Raw genomic sequence first — 21444 nt, 5'->3', positions numbered from 1 at the left:
ATTGCGTCTCTCGTCGAAAGTTACTCGTCCGACCACCACTTTCGCAACAGGAGGCAATGATGCGGCTCTCGCGGGACCCGCTCAGTGGGACCGGGCCGTCGTCTCGGATAACATCGCGGGTTGGCGGCCAAACAGGTGAAGAAAAGGCATCTTCGCCGAGATTCCATTTGGTTGGCAAAAATATCTTCCACGGAATAAGGTGCCAGGATACTCCACGTCTAAAGTGCACAGCCACGTCGGCTGAGTTAGGCTTCCTCTTTTCTTCGTATATCCGACTCTTCTCCTTCCTCGCCTCTTCCCACTCACTCCTTCCCTGAATAGTTCGTTCCGTGCGAGCTGTGCCCCGAGGAGGCTTCCCCTTCCTGCTCTTCGATTGCTTGCTCCAACAACGCGAGAATAGTTTCCCTTCTTTATCCCTCAAAATGGACGATGGTCGGAGGCCCATTCCGGCTCCCGTGCCGGGTAGTGCGGCGGCGGCGACGAGGGAGGTCTCGGGTGCGGAGCGTCGGAAGCCGAGAGGCACCGGCGCCGACGAGGAAAGGGCTACAAGGGTAATGGAGGCTGTGCCTTCTGTTTCTTCTTTGGTTCTCGTGTTTTTCCTATGTAGGTTTTATATGGATGTGCAATAATGCTGCGATGTAGTGCGAAAAGCTTATTACAGAAGTTTGGCATGTCTTTTTTGAGAAAAGTTGAGAGCAAGTTATCCCAAAACCTTCCATAAGGTTGAGATTGAAACCATCTGCGAGTTAAGATTCAATTTCCTTGCTCACGAACTTGACTGTTTGCCCTTGTAATCTCATATGTTCTATATACTCTTACCATGTAAATATTGCCATCCTATGTCATATTGTAATCATACAATCGGAAGGATGACTACTTCCAAGAATAGGATAGGATCATTTTACCTAGTTTAATTTCTCGTTTGGAGATGATTTATATTGGGTTTCCTTATGTTGCTCTGTTTTTGTCAGACACTACGGTATGGTCTGACTATTTTGGATGCACAATGTTATGCATCTGCTCCAAAGAAGAGAAAAAAGATCCATCATTGTATAGAATGTCAATTGAGGCAACTGTTGTCGCGCTCTTAGGACTCCGGTTTTGGCTGGTAATTGGCTTTTCTCTTCATCTTGAAGAAGATGAGTTAGAATGGCCATGGAGGTGTGGGGATGTCCAAATACCTGGAGAAACTTTATTGTCTTTCCGTATGTATGTTCTGTGTTCGTCTTCCATTTAGTCTGCATTGGTGTTTCGGTATTTCAATTTTGTTTGACAACTTTACGAATTACTAGTAGTACTTTTAAACCATGCTCTTGTGGTACAAATTTCTGAAAATGTAGTATATATAATTCATGCCAATTCTCCGTTCTTCATAATCATCATGGCCTCACAAAAGCATCTTCTTACTAGGTACTTCAGATACCACAATCCCCGCTCATGGAATGGACAGATGAGAAGCACAACCTATATCTGAATTCTCTGGAAGCATCATTCATTAACCAATTACATAGCACGGATTGTGGTTCGAGAAAACTTTTTGGATGGTTTCCGACAATGACACAGAAAGACAGGCATGCATATGGATCAGGCTCTAACTACATGCTCTATGGTCAGGTATGGAAGTGACAGATTTCTGTTTGCCAAATCTATCCTAACAATTTTTCACCCCATTGTAGAGCTTCAATTATGAACCGTTAGGACTCTATTGCTAAACTAGTCGTGTCGATGCAGGATGCAACCTGTTTCTTCCTGCAGTTATGTTTTTCCTCTTCCTTATTTCATTTTGTGTAAAGAGGTGTTGCTCAACAACTACATTAACCTCAGCAACATGGACAATTTTTATTTTTATTTTCTTAAGATGAACAAAAAGCTTGAAGGCCACATCACAACATTCATGATGCAATGAGCTATAGTTTTATGGTTCCTAGGGATCATGCAAGATTAAATGAATCTGATCAATACTGATCCTAGGAATCCTGCTCGAGTTAGTTTCCTGCACACAGTCCAAAACAGCAGTTTCCAAGTGTAAGGCCTTTTTCTCTGTCGATGTATCTTTGAACAATGTCTTTTTATCATAAAACATTAAAAATTAGTCAAAATTGATGCAAGTTACATTTACCACTGGAGAAAGCAAAAATGTTATTGGAGAACTGCCAAAATACTAAATCCCCTGTCTAAACTCTCGGTCACGATGTTCCCAAATCAACAATCATAAAAAAGCTTAATTTCTTAAATGTGCCAGTCATGATGTTCGGTGCTGTATTTTTAAAATGAATCCAGCAGTTGCGAGAAAATTTCAATGTGCAAAGCTCATTATCCTTCGATTTGTCTAAATTTCATTGTTTTTGCTCTTCTCTTTTCGTCTAACTTTAGGGTTTTTTATTTACTTCAGAATCATGTAAATCTTGGAGCACTTGAAGAGGTGTCAGATCAGAACTTTGTAGATATGGATCCTGAAGCAGAGAACTTAAGCCGATCAATTAGGAGGAAGAGAGCCAAAAAATAAACTTACTAAAACCTTGGTTGGATCCTATACTTTGATTATATTCCTGTCCAGTAATTTCTTGTGCAAGCTGGATCGCTTTGATCATATTTTGATATTATTATTGAATCGTACTTGTCGATATTCTTTTCAGGAAATTCTGTTTAGGCAATCAATTCTAGCAGCATGTGATTACTATCTTGCTGGACTTTGAAACTTGGCCTGCATCTGGTTGATCAGGAGCTGAAATGGAGTTACTGTCAATGTTTTATGAATGAAAAAGAACAGAATGCTAGCAATAAGAGCCATCACTAGTTGCTTTAAATTATGAGACACTTCTTGAAATCCTTCATGAGAGCTGATGGAAACAGAAGTAATCATAGTAACTTCTTCATCGATTGCGCATGTCTCAAAACTATCTGTCCTTTACTACTTTAATCATCCTGCAATTTTTTTGTACAATTTAAATACTTGAGATAGTTCAGTTGATATTCCAAGTCCATGTACAGTTCTTCTAGACTTGAGACGAAAAGTATATTCGAATGTGATGAATTTTTCAATGGTTTGTTTTTAGTTTGACCAGTGTTGTTCTCTATATATGTTCTAGCATATGAAGTGCATCAAAGTCTAACATGTAGAAAACGAGTTAAATGAAGAGGAAAACTAGGCAGCTTGAAGATTCAAATGCACTCTTCTGCTATGTTTACATTTTCGCTATGCCGGTTCATCCAAGAGATTAAGATAATAGAATTGAAGGAATTAGCATGATTTATCGTTCAAAGTCAATTAAACATCAAAGTTTTTAGCTTCTTGCATGTGTGAGTAAAAGTTTGCCCCAAAATGACAAGAAGAAGCATCATTTTCCTAGTCAAAGAGATCACTATATTTTCACCATATCTTCATGTTCAATCTTCTTCCTATCACTATTGTACCTTTTCGATATGTCCCTTCCTCAGCACATATAGTTTAACCGCAATGCAGTTTTGGACAAAGTGAAAGGGTGAACCTTTGTCTCAGTATCTCAGAAGTTGTATCAGTGGCCTTTGTCATTAGTCAGAAGAGATTACAACAAGCTTGCAAAGGGCAATCAATGACAAGATCATATATGGTGGCCTTTGGTCTGTTTGAAGGTCTACTACGAACATTGATGGTGTTGTGCTTTAGAGGGGGAGTCCTTTTGAGACTTGGCCTTCCCAACTCTGAAATGTTGTTGTGGAAGCACCTCCAAACAATAGGCAGATTTCTTGGAACAACAGATGGAAGACGAGACCAAGTCTTCTCCGAAAATTCATCAGTCAAGAAAGAGATGAGGTATGTATACTTTGTTGATCGGACTCGACATCATGCAACGTAAAGACCAAGTAAAATTTCCTAATGCTCTTTTGGATTAACTCTTCTCAGTTTTTGACTTTTTTTCTGCATGGAGGTACAAAGTCCATTCATATTTAATGTTAGATGGATCTCTTCTCGTCCTCCTGACACATTCAATGGCGTACCAATCTTCGAATGATGTTTCTTCGGGTGACGGTGATGCTGATACATACATACATACATACATACTTATATACACACATGAGAATGGAACGGACATTGATTTCATTCTTCAAAATCAACACAGAAAGTAGGAGTTTGATTTTAGTAAAGAAGAGAAGATAAAAGATGGAAGAGAAGAGAGGAAGACGAAAGCTTGCTAATAATTTTGATGTGCAAACAGCTATGAGATTTTGAGTTCCATTACAAACATATAGTGTGGATAGGTATGCAAAGCTCACATATAGGAGTCATTCGAAAGAAAACCTCCAAGAAAAGAGTTGATCGATCTCTAGCTTTTGACCAAAGGCATCACTTGATAAAGTCTGATACATGACAAGATAAATTTATGAGCCAAAGGGCCAACCATTTGTGGTGTTGACTCCGAGGCAGCAACAAATGGAAACTTCCTCCACATTGCACCAAAACAAGTCATCACAATCAAACCCTTTGACGAAATGTAGATGCACCACCCACGTCCACCCCTCCTTTGGCTTTCGATGTCATCTTTTCACTGTTTCTGGTTGAAAAGAAGCCAATACCAATAAGTAAGAGAAAGATTCCACAGCAGATGAGGGTGCCAAGGAACAAAGCAAGTAGGCACAGCACCAAAGTCATGTTCTTTTAGTAAAAGAATTCCCCCCACCTACTGCTACTTTACCAATATCTTCCTCCTGGAAGAAACCTGGAACATCGACATTTACCTTACGGACCTAATCACAACTGACATCTGATATGTTAATCGATCCTACATCAGGTTTGACATGTCGAATTTAGATGTTTGTCTTGGTCAACAAGGAAACAGTCAATTCATGCGTGGTGCATACTCTTTTCTTCTCAGCATTAAGAACAAAAAATAATTATATATATATATATATATATATATATATATATATATATATGATTTGTAAATACATGCAAAAAATTAAATCAAGTCAAAGGCATTCACTTTTCTGGGATTCTTGAGCGTCTTGTTGCGCACAGCATTTGGAAAGCTGAAGGTGAAGAACGAGATGGTCCGTCCCATTTGTCTTTCTTTGCTCCCTTTGTTACGTCTTTGAATTCTCTGGAAGCGACCAAAAGTTTACGGCGATGCAAGGAAACTTCTATTTGCACCCATCACCAAAGAAAAGAATTTATATCCATATAGCCCAAAAGCAACTTCTGCTCTCGGGTTCTTTGTCTCCCTATCTTTCTCTCCTTCGGCTCGTAGTTTCATCTTGTCCTCGGATCTCCATGGCTTTGGGTTAGATGATTTCTCTTGTTTCCGTGAGTCGGGTTATGGAAGAAGAGAGACCGATAGGTGTTGCAGGGAGGAGCGACGTTGATGGCGGCCTCGGTCTGGGTTGCTCCCACAGGGTGATCATCACCGGTTTCTACTGCTGGGGTTGGGAGTTCTTGACCGCTCTCCTCGTCTTCGCGTTTTGATCCTTCTGAAACCCAACCAAATAGTGCACCGGTCGATCGCTCTTCCTGTAGTTTTCTTCTTGTTCTCATAGGAAAGGAGTCCACGAGTCTTAAGGTGGTTTAGTTCTTGAAAGAGGTAGGCATGATGACGAAGAGGAACAACTGTGGCAGCCGCCGCGGCGGCGGGCCGGCGCCGTTCCTGGTGAAGACGCACCAGATGGTGGAGGACAACGTGACGGACGACGTGATATCGTGGGGAAAGACCGGCACGTCCTTCGTGGTGTGGAAGCCGGTGGAGTTCGCCAGAGACCTCCTCCCCGTCCACTTCAAGCACAACAACTTCTCCAGTTTCGTCCGCCAGCTTAATACCTACGTAAGTTCTACTGCTCTTCTGTTTCTTCTCCGACTTGTACTGTCGATCCATAATCCGCCAGCTTAATATCATTTGAATCGTCGATGTGAGTTCGTCGTCAGGCATTTTAGGTGAAGACTCATGACCAATATACTCTACTGTTTCATTGGTTACTGTCGGTGGCCAAACTTACCTGCTAAAGAACATTATTATTATTATTATTATTAGTCTCTAAGACTACAGTTGATCTCGAAAGCTTGAATCATCGCATAACTTGGCATCTTCGGAGAGTTGAGTGAGAGAAGCACAATTCTGCAGAGACTCCCATTTATGGTTTTCTTTGCACAACGTGGAATTGGATACACAAAACTACGCTGGTGATTGCAAGAGTAGTTGATAAGTACCTCTCTGCTGTCGCTAATGCATTAAAAAGCTGCAGCCGTAGTGCACGAAAGTCAACGGAGGTGCATCAGTTTCCACAGGCCTTCTCACAAAGAAATCTGAGCTTCTTGTTTTCAAACCATGGAGTTGCATCAAAGTCATTGTCTTCTCTGCATTTGGAGACGAGGCTGTACAAAATCCTTCAGTCTGTTCACATGAACTTTGACCCTACCCACCATTAATTGTCCACAGCCTGCAGCTGCTAATAATGCTGAAAGCTCCATTTACTTGGATGTTAGGAGCTGCTTCCTACATTTATATATGTTATTCTTATCCACCAGCTAAATATTTACTTGGTACAACTGTGCTTGTCGTTTACTGCCTGAAGCTATGGCTATGACTGGTGGCAGGGATTTCACAAAGTGGTGCCGGATCGGTGGGAGTTCGCGAATGACAACTTCCGGCAAGGGGAGCAAAGGCTCCTCTGCAAGATCCGCCGGAGAAAGGCAGCTCTGCCACAAGTTCCTTCCGCTGGAAAAGCCAGCGCAGACAGAAACAACCGTCCTCCTCCTTCCCCTCTGTCTAATTCCGGGGAAGCTCACAGTTCTTCCACTGCATCCCTGCTGCCACCCTCTGAGCATCTTCTGGAACTCACACACGAGAACGAGAAACTGAGGATGGACAACCAAATCCTCAGTACCGAGCTAGCTCAGGCCAAGCGCCAGTACCGGGAGCTCCTAGCCTCCCTCTCCAACTTCGTGGATGTCAGTCAGCCAAACCTCAGTGTTCTGATGCAGGAAAAATCCGCATTAAGCGTAGGAAACGGTTCAGAAACAGAAACCAAGAAGAAGGAAGCGGAAGAGGAGAAGATGGATAACGAAGAAGAAGGTCTGAAGCTTTTTGGCGTGCTGCTGAAGGGTTTAGGGGGAGAGGGGAGCGACAAGAGTCGGAGGCCAAAGAGAGGCAGGTGCGACGAGAGCGCCGATGGGTGTAGCGTCGGCGAGCGGCCCATGAAGATGGGTTTTGGCTGGCCATGGTGGGGGATGTCGAGCACAGTCCAGCATGGGAGCAGCAGGGTCTGCAATTGAACTCGTTGTTGTGTCTTATGCAGTAAGCAAAGTGTCTATAGCTTTCGATAGATAATAAGGATACGGCTGTATGATGCCAATGTAAAGTAGCTAAGAAAGAGCTCAAGCAACTCCGTGCAGAACAGTCTTAAGTGTATGCATCTAAAATGGTTGAAATGGACACCACAAAAGTGTTTTGTCAGTTTCTGTTTTTCTTTCACAAGAATTGAGTGCCTTCTTTCGACATGGAAAATGTTTCTGATTAGAAAAGAAAACATATGGTTTAAAACTATAGGTTGATTAGAAAACAAAAACATTGTGTGAAAACCATAGGTTTCCTCTCCTTTGTTGTCAACCCAACATATACTGTTTTTTCCTACACCTTCTCTCTATCGAGAGAATTCCTGTTTCATAGTTGACACTGCAAGATGATATTTTGATTCGGTGGATAGCATAAACAACGAGAAGTAGAACTAAGGCGCACGCTTCCAAGATTGGCAGAAGACTTCACCCTAATTGAAGTTGGGACTGATGAGTGTTTTCTGTAGCTGCAAATTCCTTTAGGTGATTGGCAGTTCATTTGCTAGCTCTTATTTCAAGCTGTTCAAGACCAAATAGAGTTCTTCCATGAGGAGAATGGTGGGGGTACTATAATTATACAGAGATCTTTTGTTGCTGTTAAGGAAACAAGCTTAAGCTATCATCAGCATGTTAGATGAAGAGGAAAGCTTTAGATTTCAGGTGACAAGATCTGAGTGTCGACAATATTTTCTATTGTAAGTAATGTCATCATCATCATCAGCATCAAATTGATCTCAATTCATATGTTCATAAAAAATGTTGACAGAGCAGGAAAAATTTTCCTTTACCTGATGAAACTATCAAAGGTCGTTTCTTCCAAGAAAAAAAATGTTGTACAATTCCAGGAAAACAAGGACAATATGTTAGCCATTGAAGATCAGAAAACATTTAAGTGTTTTGGATATCCTAGCAATTATATGAGACTTTTATACTATCTGAATTAATTTTGCACAATAAGAACACAAGTCGAAAAAGCAGGCACACGGTTGGAGAAGTTTCCTTTGAGAAATCGGATGCAGAAGATGAAGCAAGAAGATGGAGCAAGTAATATACTTCGTTCCAAGAAAACATTTACTCATACTGAAATAAATCATGATCTCATGGGCGCGATATGATCAGCCATTAGTACAATAATGAGCACCACAATGGTCATTCTTATCTTAATTAACATGTGTTTTCTATATCTCAGTTCAGATGCTTTCCAGATTACACATAAAATTTCTACATGCATTTAGGCGCAAAAAGAGCCTTATCTGATTTGAAGAAAGATTGCTGCAGCAGCTTTCCCGAGTGTATCTTGCACCTTCAAAGGTTGTAACAGAAGATTACATCCACATGTCCATGATCACCCACCGACCGATAGAAAAAACACTGGAACCTGCACTAACAACAATAAAAATCGCTAAATATATCGAAAACATAAGAGATAAAGACATCCAAACACCGAGAAGTCTTCTAACACATGATATTAATATACACAACCCTCCATTCATATCCATCTTTTTGCGAATGACCTGTTCAACATTAAGTTCAACATCTTTTTGTGCGGGACTATAAAGTTCAACATATACTACATCAGAATTCACCTAAAAATTATACTGCAAATGCCTCTTAAAACATGACCTGTTTATCCAAAAATAAGCGGAAAGGGAAAAAACAAGAAGGTGGAGAATTGCAACCTGAACTAGTTGCACTCTTCTTCCATATCTGATATGAAAGTGAAATAAGCGCCAAACTACAGATGTGCATTCTATGGCTTTAATAATGCAAATGAATAAGCTATTATACACTGCTCCAAGTATGATTGCCTGCTGTACAGCAACCGTGTTTACGATGAACACCTCTGGAAAAATTTTCACACTGCCTGCAGGATCGCCTGTCCTCCATTGGGAAATGTTTCTGGTACTGTCTTTAGTACCTTTACCCGAAAGGTTACCTGAAAAAGGATCAAAAGATAAATGAATATTAGTTTCTGGCAAATCAATGTATTAAGATGAAAATGGTAAGGATTATTATTGATGATCTACCTACTATAACTAATCAAGAGAAGAAACATTGCTAAAGTGGAATGCAAATGAGACACAAAAATTATGGTTCCACTATGGTTCTTCTAGTATCTAAGACACACCTACTAGTAATTTTAAACATATGGTTCCGCCACTAATAATGAGATTAGCAACAACTAGCTATTGAAGTTCCACTACCAATGATTTTTCATCTATGTGACAGAGACATTTGCCTCGTACAAATAAAAGCATGTGAAACCCACGGTAGTCACAGTTTAACACAGGTAAATATTTCATTGTACGGGTGAAATACTATGGCACATGAATCTATTGACTATATGGTAGAAGTGCATGGTGTGACCTATTTTAATAAGCACGTTTCATTATTAATCCTAATAAATATGCCCATGCATGACAATTTCATATTATCTATACATTGGTAAAATGTAATAAAAGTCAGAATACCTTCTTATCACTACCGAGTTCGATGACATCAGATGGGTGGATTCGAACAGGAAAATTAGGAGGCACCCGGTACTTCCTCCTTTCATTGCTGCACTCGAAGAAAAATAGAAGAAGAATGTCAATCTTCCATTTAGCTGTCATCATTTTTCTAAAAACAACAATGTAGTACTTTAACTTTCCATCACTTACTTGGTTATCCAGGTACCATATTGGCTCTGCAAATCAGTCAAGAAGAAGGCATTGTCTTTGTAACTAATACATATATGTTCTACAGCCACCTGTCAGGAGGTTATCGATTAAAAAGAAAATTGTTATCCATGAAATGATCAAGATATCAGACAACAACATTTTGAAGGCTAGGAACACAAGTTGAAGAACAGAACCCCCTTTCGTTCCTGGAGAATATAAATACATCTATTTTATGGAAGAGCCGCAAAATTGATATGGTTCATCTGAATAGGGTATTTTAGTGCAAGGGGTAAGAGTCTCACATTTCTCAAAAATAATAGTATAATCATACTCGATCATTAAGAAAAAAATTCCTAAGCTAATTCAAACATCTGCAAGCAAACCAAAATAATCACAAAACTACAACAGATGATCCAAGATGAATCCACTATATTCAGGCAACAATGTAAGAGAATTTCCATTAATTTATCCAAGAATTTTCCAAAATCAGACACATGGCACAATAAAAGAGAGAACATGAAACAACAAACTGAAGAGAGACCTGTGTTGATCACTCGAAACAAAATTGGACAGAAGCTATCATACTCCCCAAATTGTATCTTTTTTTCAACTATTTTTCCTTGATTTTTTTTTTTTTTTTGCATTAAACCAACACGTTAATGGACAAGAGAACACAGCCTATTTCATTTTGAAAACCACCAAGAACGTGGAGCATTTTTGGTCGTGGTATAGGTAGAAAGGTACACCACTCAGCTCCATTCATTGAATGATAGTAAGTACATGGAGAGCCTTCCTGTTGTGACAACAGGTTCACTCTATGTTATATTTCCATCACATAAAACCGAAGGACCCTTTTTTTTTCAAGAAGCTGTCACTACTGAATTCATTCTACTTACTGGGGGAACATTAACAAATCGTGACTATACAATGAAAGAGCAAGGAAAACTTGTAGGTATGGTAGTGTCAGATTAGCAATCTCTAACCTGTGGTGAAGGAATGACAAATGACTCTCCTTCTTTGCCAGTTTGTGCACGATTTCTGCCATTTCATGAATTGCTCAGTGACTATCTAATTAGCTCGTCAAGAACAAAAGTGAACATAAAACAGTATGCTCAAGAATTACCCAATTATTAATGGTCTATGCATATCTTTGACCAAATGAATGGGTTTCAATGCACTATCATTTCCTGTAACTGCAGGGAGAAGATACCACCTGGAAAAGTAACGATGTATTAGTTATGAACTGTAGTGTAAATAATGATTGATTAATGACAACTTGAGAAGACATACTCTCCACCCATAGCTCGTTCCATTGCATCATCATCTTCAAACCATCTCTGCAACTGGTCACTTGCCTGCAAAAGTTATCATATAATTGCATTACCATGATTCTATAATGAGTTACTTCTCTCTCACACAAAAGTTGAATTTTACAGTTGCAGCAGTTTGATCTGCATCTAACTTCTAGTGAGAGTACCTTGTCAGTTAGACGACAGCTCAATGGCCTTCCTGAAAGATTCGAGCTGCAAAAGTAACAAGTTACTTGGCTCAGTCTCAAGATCGATTCAGAAAATTTCCAGGCACAGAAAAGTTTAAATTGAACAACAGGGATTCAAAAGAATTACAGGGCAAAAGTGGGTAACCACAATTTACCTGTTGCCCCCTAGAACCCAGTTCAGCATCAGGGGCATTGCAAACTGTATAATGAATCTGCCACCAACCCTTCCAGGATGTGGTATCTGGAACTTGGTCAAAAACTACAAAGAATATCAAGACAAAGATGTTCAATTGGGAAGAGACATCATGCAATAAACAAAGGAGATTTGATCCTTTAAAATTGAGTTCCTAGTATCAAGATAAACTGGAGGTTATCAGCCTGGTGTCATACCGACAATGGTCCCAGCCCCACACCCAAATATGGTCTGTAAGTGGAAGCCATTATTGCCGCCATTCGTGCCATTCCATATATAAGAGCAACACGGATCCTTCTCTCCTCCTCATAACTGCCATACAAGAACTATAAAATGTTATCTCATGCGACATATGCTAATAGGCACGAGGATATGCCTACATGCCATGCATAATGGCTGGTAATGTCCATGCTTTAGCACGGACGACATAAGGAACTATCTACAAAATTCTGTACACCTAGATAAATGTCATGATCCTGGTTAGAATGGGCACAGATGTCATGTAACGTGCCAGTGGCAGGCTAACAAATGCCGAGCATTATACATTTTTATTGAGTTTTTCCTTCATTCAAATGTAATAACAACTCCAAATAGCACAGTATCATTCGACAAGAAAGTTACCGTTTTAGAGGAGATGCAATATCCATTGGAGTTCCCGTTTCAACACTATGCTTCCAAGATTTCTCAAGTTCTAGAGCAAGCTGATAACTATCCTACAAGGATGATATTAAGATTCAAATGTAAGACTCACAAATGAATCGATATTAGATGTATATATTATTTCCAGATACATAAACTTCTGCTTCAGGTTTACATGCTTAAAAAACTCCAGGCCAGGAATTTGATCATCTTTGGATAGGGAAAATCTTTATACCAAGACAAAAAAATAAATGCATGAAACCGTACCTCAATAGCCATGCAGCCACCTTGACCCATATTTGGCTGCATCGCATGGACAGAATCTCCAAGCAATGTCACACGACCTTTGCCCCAGCTCATAATTGGTATACGATCATATATATCACGACGAAGAATTTCATCCTCGTCAGTTGCAAGTATCAAGTCTATTACATTATCACACCAACCACTAAATATTTTGAGAAGTCTTTCCCTTTTACCTGTTACATAACCATACTAGATGTTAAATAGATGAACAGTAGAAATTGCTCGTTGTTTTTTTTTTATCCATGAAGATGTGAAGTTTGGCCACGCTAGCACCGACATGTAAGTGAATACGACTCGGGTTTCAAGTTTGTTATCTGAAATCTACACATCAGTCATTAATCATTTAGATTTTCTTTCCCTTCCAATCATTTTATGGATAAGGTTGGAACAGAACTAAGGAAAACCTAGATGCAGAATATCTACCATTAGGAACATCAGTGCCACCAGGAGGCTCCTTGTGAAATGCATACCACTGCATTTTTCCAGCGCCAACATCCGAAGAAACAAAATACTGCTTGTGACCTAGAAATACTCGATACCTTGACAAAAGAATTACAAGGTAGTAAATAAGCAATCTTAGGCACTAACTCTAATGATTCTGAAGATACTAAGAAACAAGAAACTGCTATCTAAATAAGAAAGAGCTGTTGTGCACTGGAGCCATCGAAGGGAATAAAAAAGGACAAAAATTTCAGCATACCCAACGGTTTCAATATCTGGAGGTACAAAATCTGCAATACCAGTGTAGCAGGTATATCCTGAATAAGATGCCTCTTTGGGCCCAAATAGTATTTTACGCACCTGCATAATTAATAAACAAGAGGTGGTGACAAATTCATCCAACCATGTGAAGAAGTACTGTAAACATACAATATCATACCTTTGACCATATGCCATCAGCTCCAACTAAAAGATCACCTTCATACTGCTGCCCATTCTCAAGTACTACAGTAACCTGGGTCATTAGTAACAAATTAGATTACCTATTATATTAGATAAAGATCCAACAAGAAGGAAAACCAACCTTGTCTCCATTATCAACATAATTGACAACATTACTGTCATTCAAAATCTTGTCATCACCAACTGCACGGGCCAATATTTGCTGTAGGGTCATGCGACTGATAACTCTTGTGACCGGAAGTCCACGCTCTGCTGCAGGAGTAAATGTATCAAATTTGATGTACCTGAATTTTGAACCAAAGTCAATGGTTCATGTATCAAGTCAACAAAATTCTTATTATGCAACTGTACACAGGAACCTAAAAGCTAGTCAAGAAATTTGGCTTTAAGTTTACCTGAAAAAGCATTTTTAACAATTTCTCTTTATTATGTCCATCTTAATGCGACAAGATGTAATCAAACATTGTAAACATGAGACATCAAAATGTAGTTAATTTGCACCCATGAATGATGACTCTGAAGAGACTTGACGATATTATTAATTAGTGAGGCAGCCAAAAGCATCTCAAAGTACAAGAATGGCAATCCTTCAAATGATAATCTAGTTTATTACCTAGGAATGGTAAGACATGATAGATGTCCTGCTTAGATGAGGTGAGTCAATTAGAATTAGTGGTGCAACATGAGATAGAGAGATCTGTACTTTTATCAAGGTTATTACCTTACACAAAGCTCAATGGTGGAAACAGGTTCATGTAGCCAACACCAAATAGTTGAGACAGTATGACGTGTCGTTGTCGTGATATACACATTATCAACGAGTTCGGGGAAAAGAAAGGGCATAGTTGAAGCCAAAAGTACTTGAGGTGATTGGCACTATTCTTAAACCATCTCCGTTTTAGTAGCGTTATTCTCAATTGTCTTCACCCATGTACAGAGGCCTGTTGTGTGTTCTATCTGATTACATGCTATATTTTGCTCCTCTCTGTTATATTATGTCCGTTGGTGTCAGCCCTTAGTCTTGTCTACTCCAGAAGTATCTTATTGGCTTCTCATATCCAGGCTTGATAACTTCCAAGCAAACCAACTTTCCAAGAGCATGGATACGAGAAGAAGCTAGCTAGTCCATGGATATTTCCATATCTAGGATATCTAGTTTCACCAAACAATCATCTGACAAATTCTCTTCCTCAAGATCGATTATTCAAGTAGTCCAAATCAACGGTAACATACTTGACCAGAAATCATCTGTAATACAACGGAACAAAATTTTCACTCCATCTAGAAAGGCCCAACACAATGTGGAACTTAACCTTTGAACTCAGAGAAGTGTGACTTATGTTGCACATCTCCTAAAGAGCCTTGGAAACAAGGGTCCCCTAAGATTTCGAAAGTAGAGAGGCAGTCCTTTCTATAGATAAGGGGCCCTGATTTGCTTTGAATTCTTGAACAATAAGAAAGAGAAACAGAAGAGGGAGAGAGAGATAGAAAGAGGGAAAGTCCCTCCAAATATGTGGTCCATAAATGTCTAACCAAAGTGGAGAATGTTAGGAGAACATGACTTATATTGTCATGCCTTCTAATTCCATCACTTCTTTGCTTGACTTCTGAAGATCAAAGAAACTGCAATGATCAATCCCAAAACTGGTGAAATTTTCGATAATTGCTCGGGCCTATCAGCTTAGTGTATGGACATGTTGGGTTCCTTGGTATGGCAAGCATGCAGCACAGAACAGCTAAAGGCATCCCCACATCTGTTATTGCCTGAAACTTCCATGTCTTAAATGTCAATACAGCTACTAACCCATCAAGTGAGGCCACCTTAATCAACATAGTTAACCATGAAAGTTGCTCTGCTTACATCAATCTACTGTGAAGAAATATCAGTCTCCTTCCTTTTTCCCCAAAAAAAGAAACCAAAAGAAGATTAGGTGAAGTGCCTGGTTAGCTAGGAAACAACTACAAATAGCATGAACGCACAATAAATTGATTGCTTGAATTAATGTTTCTATAATAGTTGTACCTACATATGCATCATAAAATGCGTCGGTTGACATCACAAATTAAGCATACATCTGATGGCAGCCAAAAACTACGTAAAGGAAATAATGAACTCAGGACAAATGTCACTCGATTTCACTCCAAAGAGTAAATGGAAACAGCGAGGCCATAAAGAAAACTCAACCGGGAACGAAGAGAAAGTCAAGAGACAGAGCAAGAACACGCACCAGTTCCCAGATATCCCATCCACCAAACCATTGATCCGGTCCCCGGTGATGCACCCAGCCTTCATCACCTCCTCCGCGACATCCATGTCGATGGCCTCCAACGCCGCCAGCGCATTGCTCTGGATCTGGATCGGCCCCCTGTACTGCCCCTCCCCTCTGATGGCACTCAGGTCCTTCTCGAAGACCATCACATCAAACCCCTTCCTCTTCGCCGCCAGCGCGAACACCAGCCCCCCAATTCCGCCACCGGCTACCAGAATCCTCAGCTTCCGCGGAGCCGGCACCGGCGCCGGCTCGGAATCCGCGGTAGCCGCAGCAGACTGAGCACCACTTGCAGACACAGTCATGGTTGCACACCTCCGCCTACACTTGCAACTGTGGAGACCATGACCAACGGAATGTGAGGAGTCCTCGGAGAAGAAGCCACGAGCCAAGGACGGGAATTGGGTCTTGGGAAAGGGGATCGGGGGAGAATGGAGCGGAGCACTGTACAACAGTGCCATTAAGACGCTGCAGCCGGTGCGTTGCGGGTGAAGAAAGGGTGGCTACCAGCACAACAATCATAGCGCTTAAGCCAAATAGATCGGGAGGATTTTATTGATGAGATGTGGCGGAGATGGATCGTGGGAGGGAGATGACAATCTATCCATAGATTTGACGCGCCACTCGTTTGGCCACTGAGGTGTTGGGATTGGCAACGTGGCACGACGTGGTCAGTTGGCTAGCGGGAGAGGGGGTGTTCTGCTGCCACATGGTGCGTGTGGTGGTGCGGACAACCCCTAGTGGGTCGGGCGGGTGGAAGAGGCTTCGATGAGTGGGTGTTGTACTCACTTGTCCTCCGTGCCAAGGGGATATTTGGCTCCCATAAATTTATTGTGGCGCGTGATGAGATGCGTGCTATTAATTTTCTTGGTGAGTGCTTCGTTGCGTTAACGCACACGATTCTTACTGCCGTGGACTGAGTCACGTCCACGTTTCCATTTTTAGATGCGGAGTTGACCGGTAGAATGACCGACCAGAGAAGGGAAAGAGGATAGGGATGTAAATTTCTTAGGCGGTGACTTAAACGGGTCTAAATTTCTACATTTGTTTTTTATTCAAAAAAAGTAAAAATTAAACTTTACTTTTTCAAAAAAGAAAAAATAAAAATAAAAACTCAACTTTGGTAAAGTGCATTCGATCCTCCATAAGTAAATACCAAAGCCCATAAAACTGCACTACAAGTAGGAGATGTATATCCATGTAAAATATATAGTTGCATGATTTGATGGAACCAAAAAATACATCATCCAACAGCCAGTATATATGTGAAACAAATGCTGGATCAGATCATTCGATCCAGAAGAAACTCCGAGCAAGAAGAAGATGCCGAAGCTTGCTTCCGAGTCACTCGAGCTTGTTGCTCGGAGGTGAAGCCCCCAGTCTGGTGCAGTTGACGTAGTCTTGAGGTGTGTGTGGTGTAAGACCAGGAGCTACGAGAGCAAGAAGTCTCATAGATGTCATGAACCATCCTTCCTTGTAATCTTGCCCTATCACGTGCCCGATCAAGAAGCTCCGGATGAACTCCCACCCTGCGTTCATGTACTTGGGGATGACTGTCCACAACGAGAAATAGTTCTTGTTCGGCTCCTCTTTCACCACCTTTCCCTTGTAGAGACTGTTGAAGTAGATGCATGTCCCAAAGTGCTTGAACAGGAGAGCAGAGTCATCGTAGGGAACCCTTGGCACGATGTCATTGCAGTACACATACCTAAAGTACCTCTTCTTTGGCTTGTCCAAGTGCTGCTCCACGAACTCCCCGAACTTGACATCTCCCACCCTGGGCTGCCCAAATGTATACACTCCCTCCAGCCTACCCAACAGCCACTCCTCCCCATGCAGTGCCAAGATGGACGGGAACAGTATCGCGAGTGCCCCTCCTAAGCTGTGCCCGGTGACCAAGAACTTTGCCTTCTCCTTATGGCGCAGCACTTCCCTGAGCTTCTCCCTCAAGTCGTAGTAAGCATATGACGGTCTGTCTCTCCTCTGAGGTAGGTCCTTGGGAAACCCAAGTTTCTTCTGCAATCCCAACTCCTTCATGAAGCCTCCATGGACCTTGCCAACGTTTGGTATCTCGTACCAGGAGAAGTCGAAGTCCGCGCACCATTGAACGGCGTCGAAGGGCTCGGTGCCTCGAAATGCCACCACGATCAGCTCGGTGTCGGCTGCCTTGTCATTGAATACAAATGCTTCTGAGCTGTACTGCTCCTGGTAGTCTGTAGCATTGCATTGCAGCATGTTCTATTAGAATCGTAGGCAAGTAATATTGATGGCTAGTAGCCGCATGCATGCATGCTGCAACATATCCAAAAGATTAATGGGCGAAGTAAATGATTATTATTCGTATGTCGATCAGTCTTACCATTCCAACCATCGTAGAATCCCAAGTACTCCATCTGCAGACAAGATCAAGGATTTGAACATCATCATATAAGCCTTTGATGATGAGATAATTCTTTCAGATGGTAATGAGCTATATAATTGAATTCTGCATGCAGTATTCAGAGAGCAGAACAAGAAGAAGCTTACATTCCAGTGGTTAGTAACTATGTTTTGGATGCATGATTCATTTTCGTAAGCTAGTTTTGCAGCCATTATTGAGAGTGCTGCGTGATACTTCCCGTCGCTTGGTTGAATTCTCGCGTCTAATTCCTCTCTCGTGTCCATTTGTCCAATACATGATCTATATGCTGATGATTCTTTCTGGGGATACGCCACTTTTCCTGAAGAGAACGAAGCCTTCTTTTGTTTCATTTTTTGTGGAATAAATTGGAGAAATTTAATCTGTTTCTATTTCTGAGAAGTAAATAAGAAACATAAAGAAGCAGAATCAAAATACACAGCAAAAGGCAAATAATAAAGCCTTAGAATATGTTAATCCTCTAAAATTATGATTGGTTCGAAAAAGGAACGAGAACAGTGTCATGTCTCTTTCATCTCGAATGCTTTCGATTCCTTTAAGAAACGCCATTAATGATGATAACTTAAAGAAGTCTTATACTAAATTATCAGAAAAAATTCTCCCAGATTCGTCTGCCACTCTAAATTCTCCGTTCCACGCATCATCTGACAGATTGGAAATAGAATGCCTATTTCCGATCTAGCTTAAATTTCTTGAGTTGAAGCTCTTTAAACTTGTGCTTGGATTCCAAAATAGGATGAGCTATTCTTGCGATGAATTCTCAACCAAAACATCAATACTGCGAGGAATAACTCTTCTTGTTCTTTTTCTTATAATGTATACTTGAATAAGACTGATATGATGTGTAAGCTAGTCAAAAAATAAAATATTTTTATTTAAAGAAATATTGATTTTGCAGTCAATATTTCTTTTACAATTTACAGAAATTTAAAATTTAGTTTGTAATTTTCTATATAATTGCATTTAAGCTCTCACTAATTACTATTCATCACAGAGGCTCAAATAAAATAACCCAAATCATGTAATCGATTAAAAAATCCTAAAAATAATTTCTATGCTTTCTTAGTTGCAACAAAGCACCATCTTTTAATTCAAGCATGTCCAAAATTCCATTTCCATACAAAAAGAAAGATAATGAGGAAGAAAATGGTGAAAAATAGGACGTAAAAATCAGAAGAATGCCAAGTGTAATCCTATGCAAAAGCAATGAGAATACAGAAAGAGGTGGTACGAAATAGCTAAATATAATTATGTAGAATAGACATAAGGTATGAAATATATAAGCATCAACAAGGAGGTAGAAAGACACATAAGCTTGACTTGGCAAGTTCATCATTGTCAAAGTTTGACACATTCCAATGTTACTTTTCTAACCTAATTAATAAATGCATACAGTGGAAACGTGCCAATTGGATTATAGTTGACTCCAAAGATGGCCAAATATATATATATATATATATATATATATATATATATATATATATATATATATATATATATATATATATATATATGTGTGTGTGTGTGTGTGTGTGTGTGTGTGTGTGTTAGCATCTTCCATGTCCTTCTTTTCTAATATATATAATCTATTCATCAAGTCCTATTAGAAGAGATGTATTAGCATTGATCTTGTCATTTTACCTAAATGTATTGATAACCCCCTCATTTGTGAGCTAATTAATAGGATTGACCAAGTCCTATTGAAATTCCAATTCTATTTAGTAGAAGATTAGAACTTCAATGAGAAATCTAAAACATGGAGTGCTCTTTTGAAACTAAGAGAGGAAATTTTTGTTATTTTGAGAGTATAAAATTGTTCTAAATAATTTATGGAAATAATAGGATCGATACTGACCGTAGTAGGAAACATATATTTTCTTCTTTAGATTTGGTACATCTACAAACACATTCATCTAATCTGTGGAAGGATGTTCTATTATCTTGTCGATCTGGTCATCTTTCACCATTGTATGGATAGGACAAATTCATATGGAGTACGCATTGCAGATATATGTACTGCTGCTAACACAAATCCAATGTGAGCGGGCATGGATAGTACTCACCTGTGAAGATATTACACAAGAGCGAGACGAATCCATGGTTGTCCATCAGAAGGTTTAGCCAGAACTCAAGTGCAGATCCAAGCCAAGCCATCGGCTTCCTCCACAGGAGAAAAGTCTTCTGCAGGAGGAGAGAGATGAAGATAGCCCACCTTCGCCTCCTTTCGTTGATTTGGGTGTCGACGGGGCAGTCCACCGATTCATTCTCCGCCACCTTCGATGAAAACAAGAGGCGGAAGAGATCAGAAACGCCTGCCTTGTCGGGCCTCAACACCATATAATCGCTGAAACCATCACACTCGGAGGCCATGAAGAGCAAAGGAGAGTTCTCGACCTCTTAAGCTTAAAGGCTTATGTGAAGAGGATGCAGAATATATTCGCGCTGGTGATGGATAATCTTTGTTTGGATCCGCGTGTTTTAGGTCCAGTCTTGCACGCAGCCTTTAAAGAAAAGCTTATCAGTAGCTTCGTCGTAAAGAGAAAGCTCGAGAGATTCTTGGGAGGGATCGACGTCTCCGCTTGCACCATTTTCCATTGGCCAGATCAGATCGAACTGCTTTGATTAGGCAACCATTGTCTCAGCATCGATTAGTTCGAGAATTGACATAGTTAATTAACTTCCAATATAAATATCTCTGTTCCATCATGCGGTCACCTTTGTAGGAAAGTTCCCTGCACTGACTTGATCAGATGCCAATAAAATAAACAGGCATGGAGTAATTAATAACATCACCCACTAAGGTGTTAATGGCGTGATGGTATGGGAGAGGAAGGAGTAATATTTCTTTTCATTCCCAATTTAATGAAGGGGTTGGTTTTTGATGTTGGAAGTAGGTGGAACAACCAATAATTTCTAGTTGATGACTCATTCTATAGAGAAAAAAAAAATCATTAGGAGAAATATTTATCGGTATGACTTTAATACCAACACCGATTTAACCTTCATCTATTATGGGTCACTCGACTCTCTCGATATTTATCAGTGTAAGATTATTCTTTTAGTCCTTTTTTACGATCTCTCGTGAAATTTTTTTAAGATAAACTAGTATGTAACAAATTATATATCCAAGCTGATAATCTCGAATTCCCTACAACAAATGTATAAAATAAAATTTTAAACATGATGCGAAGAGAATCAAAAGTTTTGTATAGTTGACCTAATCTCATCGTATTTATCATAGCTTTATATTATGTTT

The 21444-nt window shown here is 40.1% G+C and overlaps 4 protein-coding genes across 9 annotated transcripts; 2 read left to right on the top strand and 2 right to left on the bottom strand.

Moving 5' to 3' along the window:
• The first annotated feature begins 277 nt into the window (after positions 1–277).
• LOC103992211 (uncharacterized) lies at positions 278–3042 on the top strand. Of its 2 annotated transcripts, none has more exons than XM_009411828.3 (4): positions 278–551; positions 1420–1614; positions 2393–2522; positions 2637–3042. In XM_009411828.3, the coding sequence occupies exons 1-3, from the start codon at positions 423–425 to the stop codon at positions 2504–2506; spliced, it is 438 nt and encodes a 145-aa protein (XP_009410103.2). In that variant the 5' UTR covers positions 278–422; the 3' UTR covers positions 2507–2522; positions 2637–3042. The 2 variants fall into 2 exon arrangements, with proteins under 2 accessions (XP_009410103.2, XP_009410102.2); XM_009411827.3 differs by having other exon boundaries at positions 1411–1614.
• A 1993-nt stretch (positions 3043–5035) lies between these two features.
• LOC135617559 (heat stress transcription factor B-1-like) lies at positions 5036–7421 on the top strand. Of its 2 annotated transcripts, XM_065117912.1 has the most exons (3): positions 5036–5471; positions 5560–5792; positions 6563–7421. In XM_065117912.1, exons 2-3 carry the CDS (start codon positions 5562–5564, stop codon positions 7238–7240), a joined length of 909 nt encoding a protein of 302 aa, XP_064973984.1. In that variant the 5' UTR covers positions 5036–5471; positions 5560–5561; the 3' UTR covers positions 7241–7421. The 2 variants fall into 2 exon arrangements, with proteins under 2 accessions (XP_064973984.1, XP_064973983.1); XM_065117911.1 differs by having other exon boundaries at positions 5037–5792.
• Positions 7422–8434: 1013 nt separating this feature from the next.
• LOC135584376 (zeaxanthin epoxidase, chloroplastic-like) lies at positions 8435–16292 on the bottom strand. Of its 4 annotated transcripts, none has more exons than XR_010488784.1 (17): positions 15728–16292; positions 13621–13783; positions 13477–13551; positions 13297–13397; positions 13020–13135; positions 12558–12769; positions 12273–12364; positions 11849–11963; positions 11614–11717; positions 11438–11483; positions 11251–11315; positions 11084–11173; positions 10944–10998; positions 9961–10049; positions 9772–9859; positions 8980–9236; positions 8435–8683 (listed from the first exon to the last, which is right to left on the bottom strand). XR_010488784.1 is itself a non-coding variant. In XM_065117909.1 (16 exons), the coding sequence occupies exons 1-16, from the start codon at positions 16228–16230 to the stop codon at positions 9156–9158; spliced, it is 1995 nt and encodes a 664-aa protein (XP_064973981.1). In that variant the 5' UTR covers positions 16231–16292; the 3' UTR covers positions 8769–9155. The 4 variants fall into 4 exon arrangements, 1 of the variants encoding a protein (XP_064973981.1); XR_010488783.1 differs by having other exon boundaries at positions 8435–8678; XR_010488785.1 differs by having other exon boundaries at positions 8435–8678; positions 13621–13751; positions 15728–15898.
• Positions 16293–16940: 648 nt separating this feature from the next.
• Positions 16941–20658, bottom strand: LOC135617558 (triacylglycerol lipase OBL1-like). Its single transcript, XM_065117908.1, has 4 exons — positions 20252–20658; positions 18296–18489; positions 18129–18162; positions 16941–17982 (listed from the first exon to the last, which is right to left on the bottom strand). The coding sequence occupies exons 1-4, from the start codon at positions 20556–20558 to the stop codon at positions 17114–17116; spliced, it is 1404 nt and encodes a 467-aa protein (XP_064973980.1). The 5' UTR covers positions 20559–20658; the 3' UTR covers positions 16941–17113.
• Between the last annotated feature and the right edge of the window lie 786 nt (positions 20659–21444).

The sequence above is a fragment of the Musa acuminata genome, chromosome BXJ2-7 (assembly GCF_036884655.1).
Source record: "Musa acuminata AAA Group cultivar baxijiao chromosome BXJ2-7, Cavendish_Baxijiao_AAA, whole genome shotgun sequence".
NCBI classification, from domain to species: domain Eukaryota; kingdom Viridiplantae; phylum Streptophyta; class Magnoliopsida; order Zingiberales; family Musaceae; genus Musa; species Musa acuminata.
Note: the sequence above shows the minus strand (reverse complement) of the source record. Positions and strands in the feature narration are given on the sequence as shown.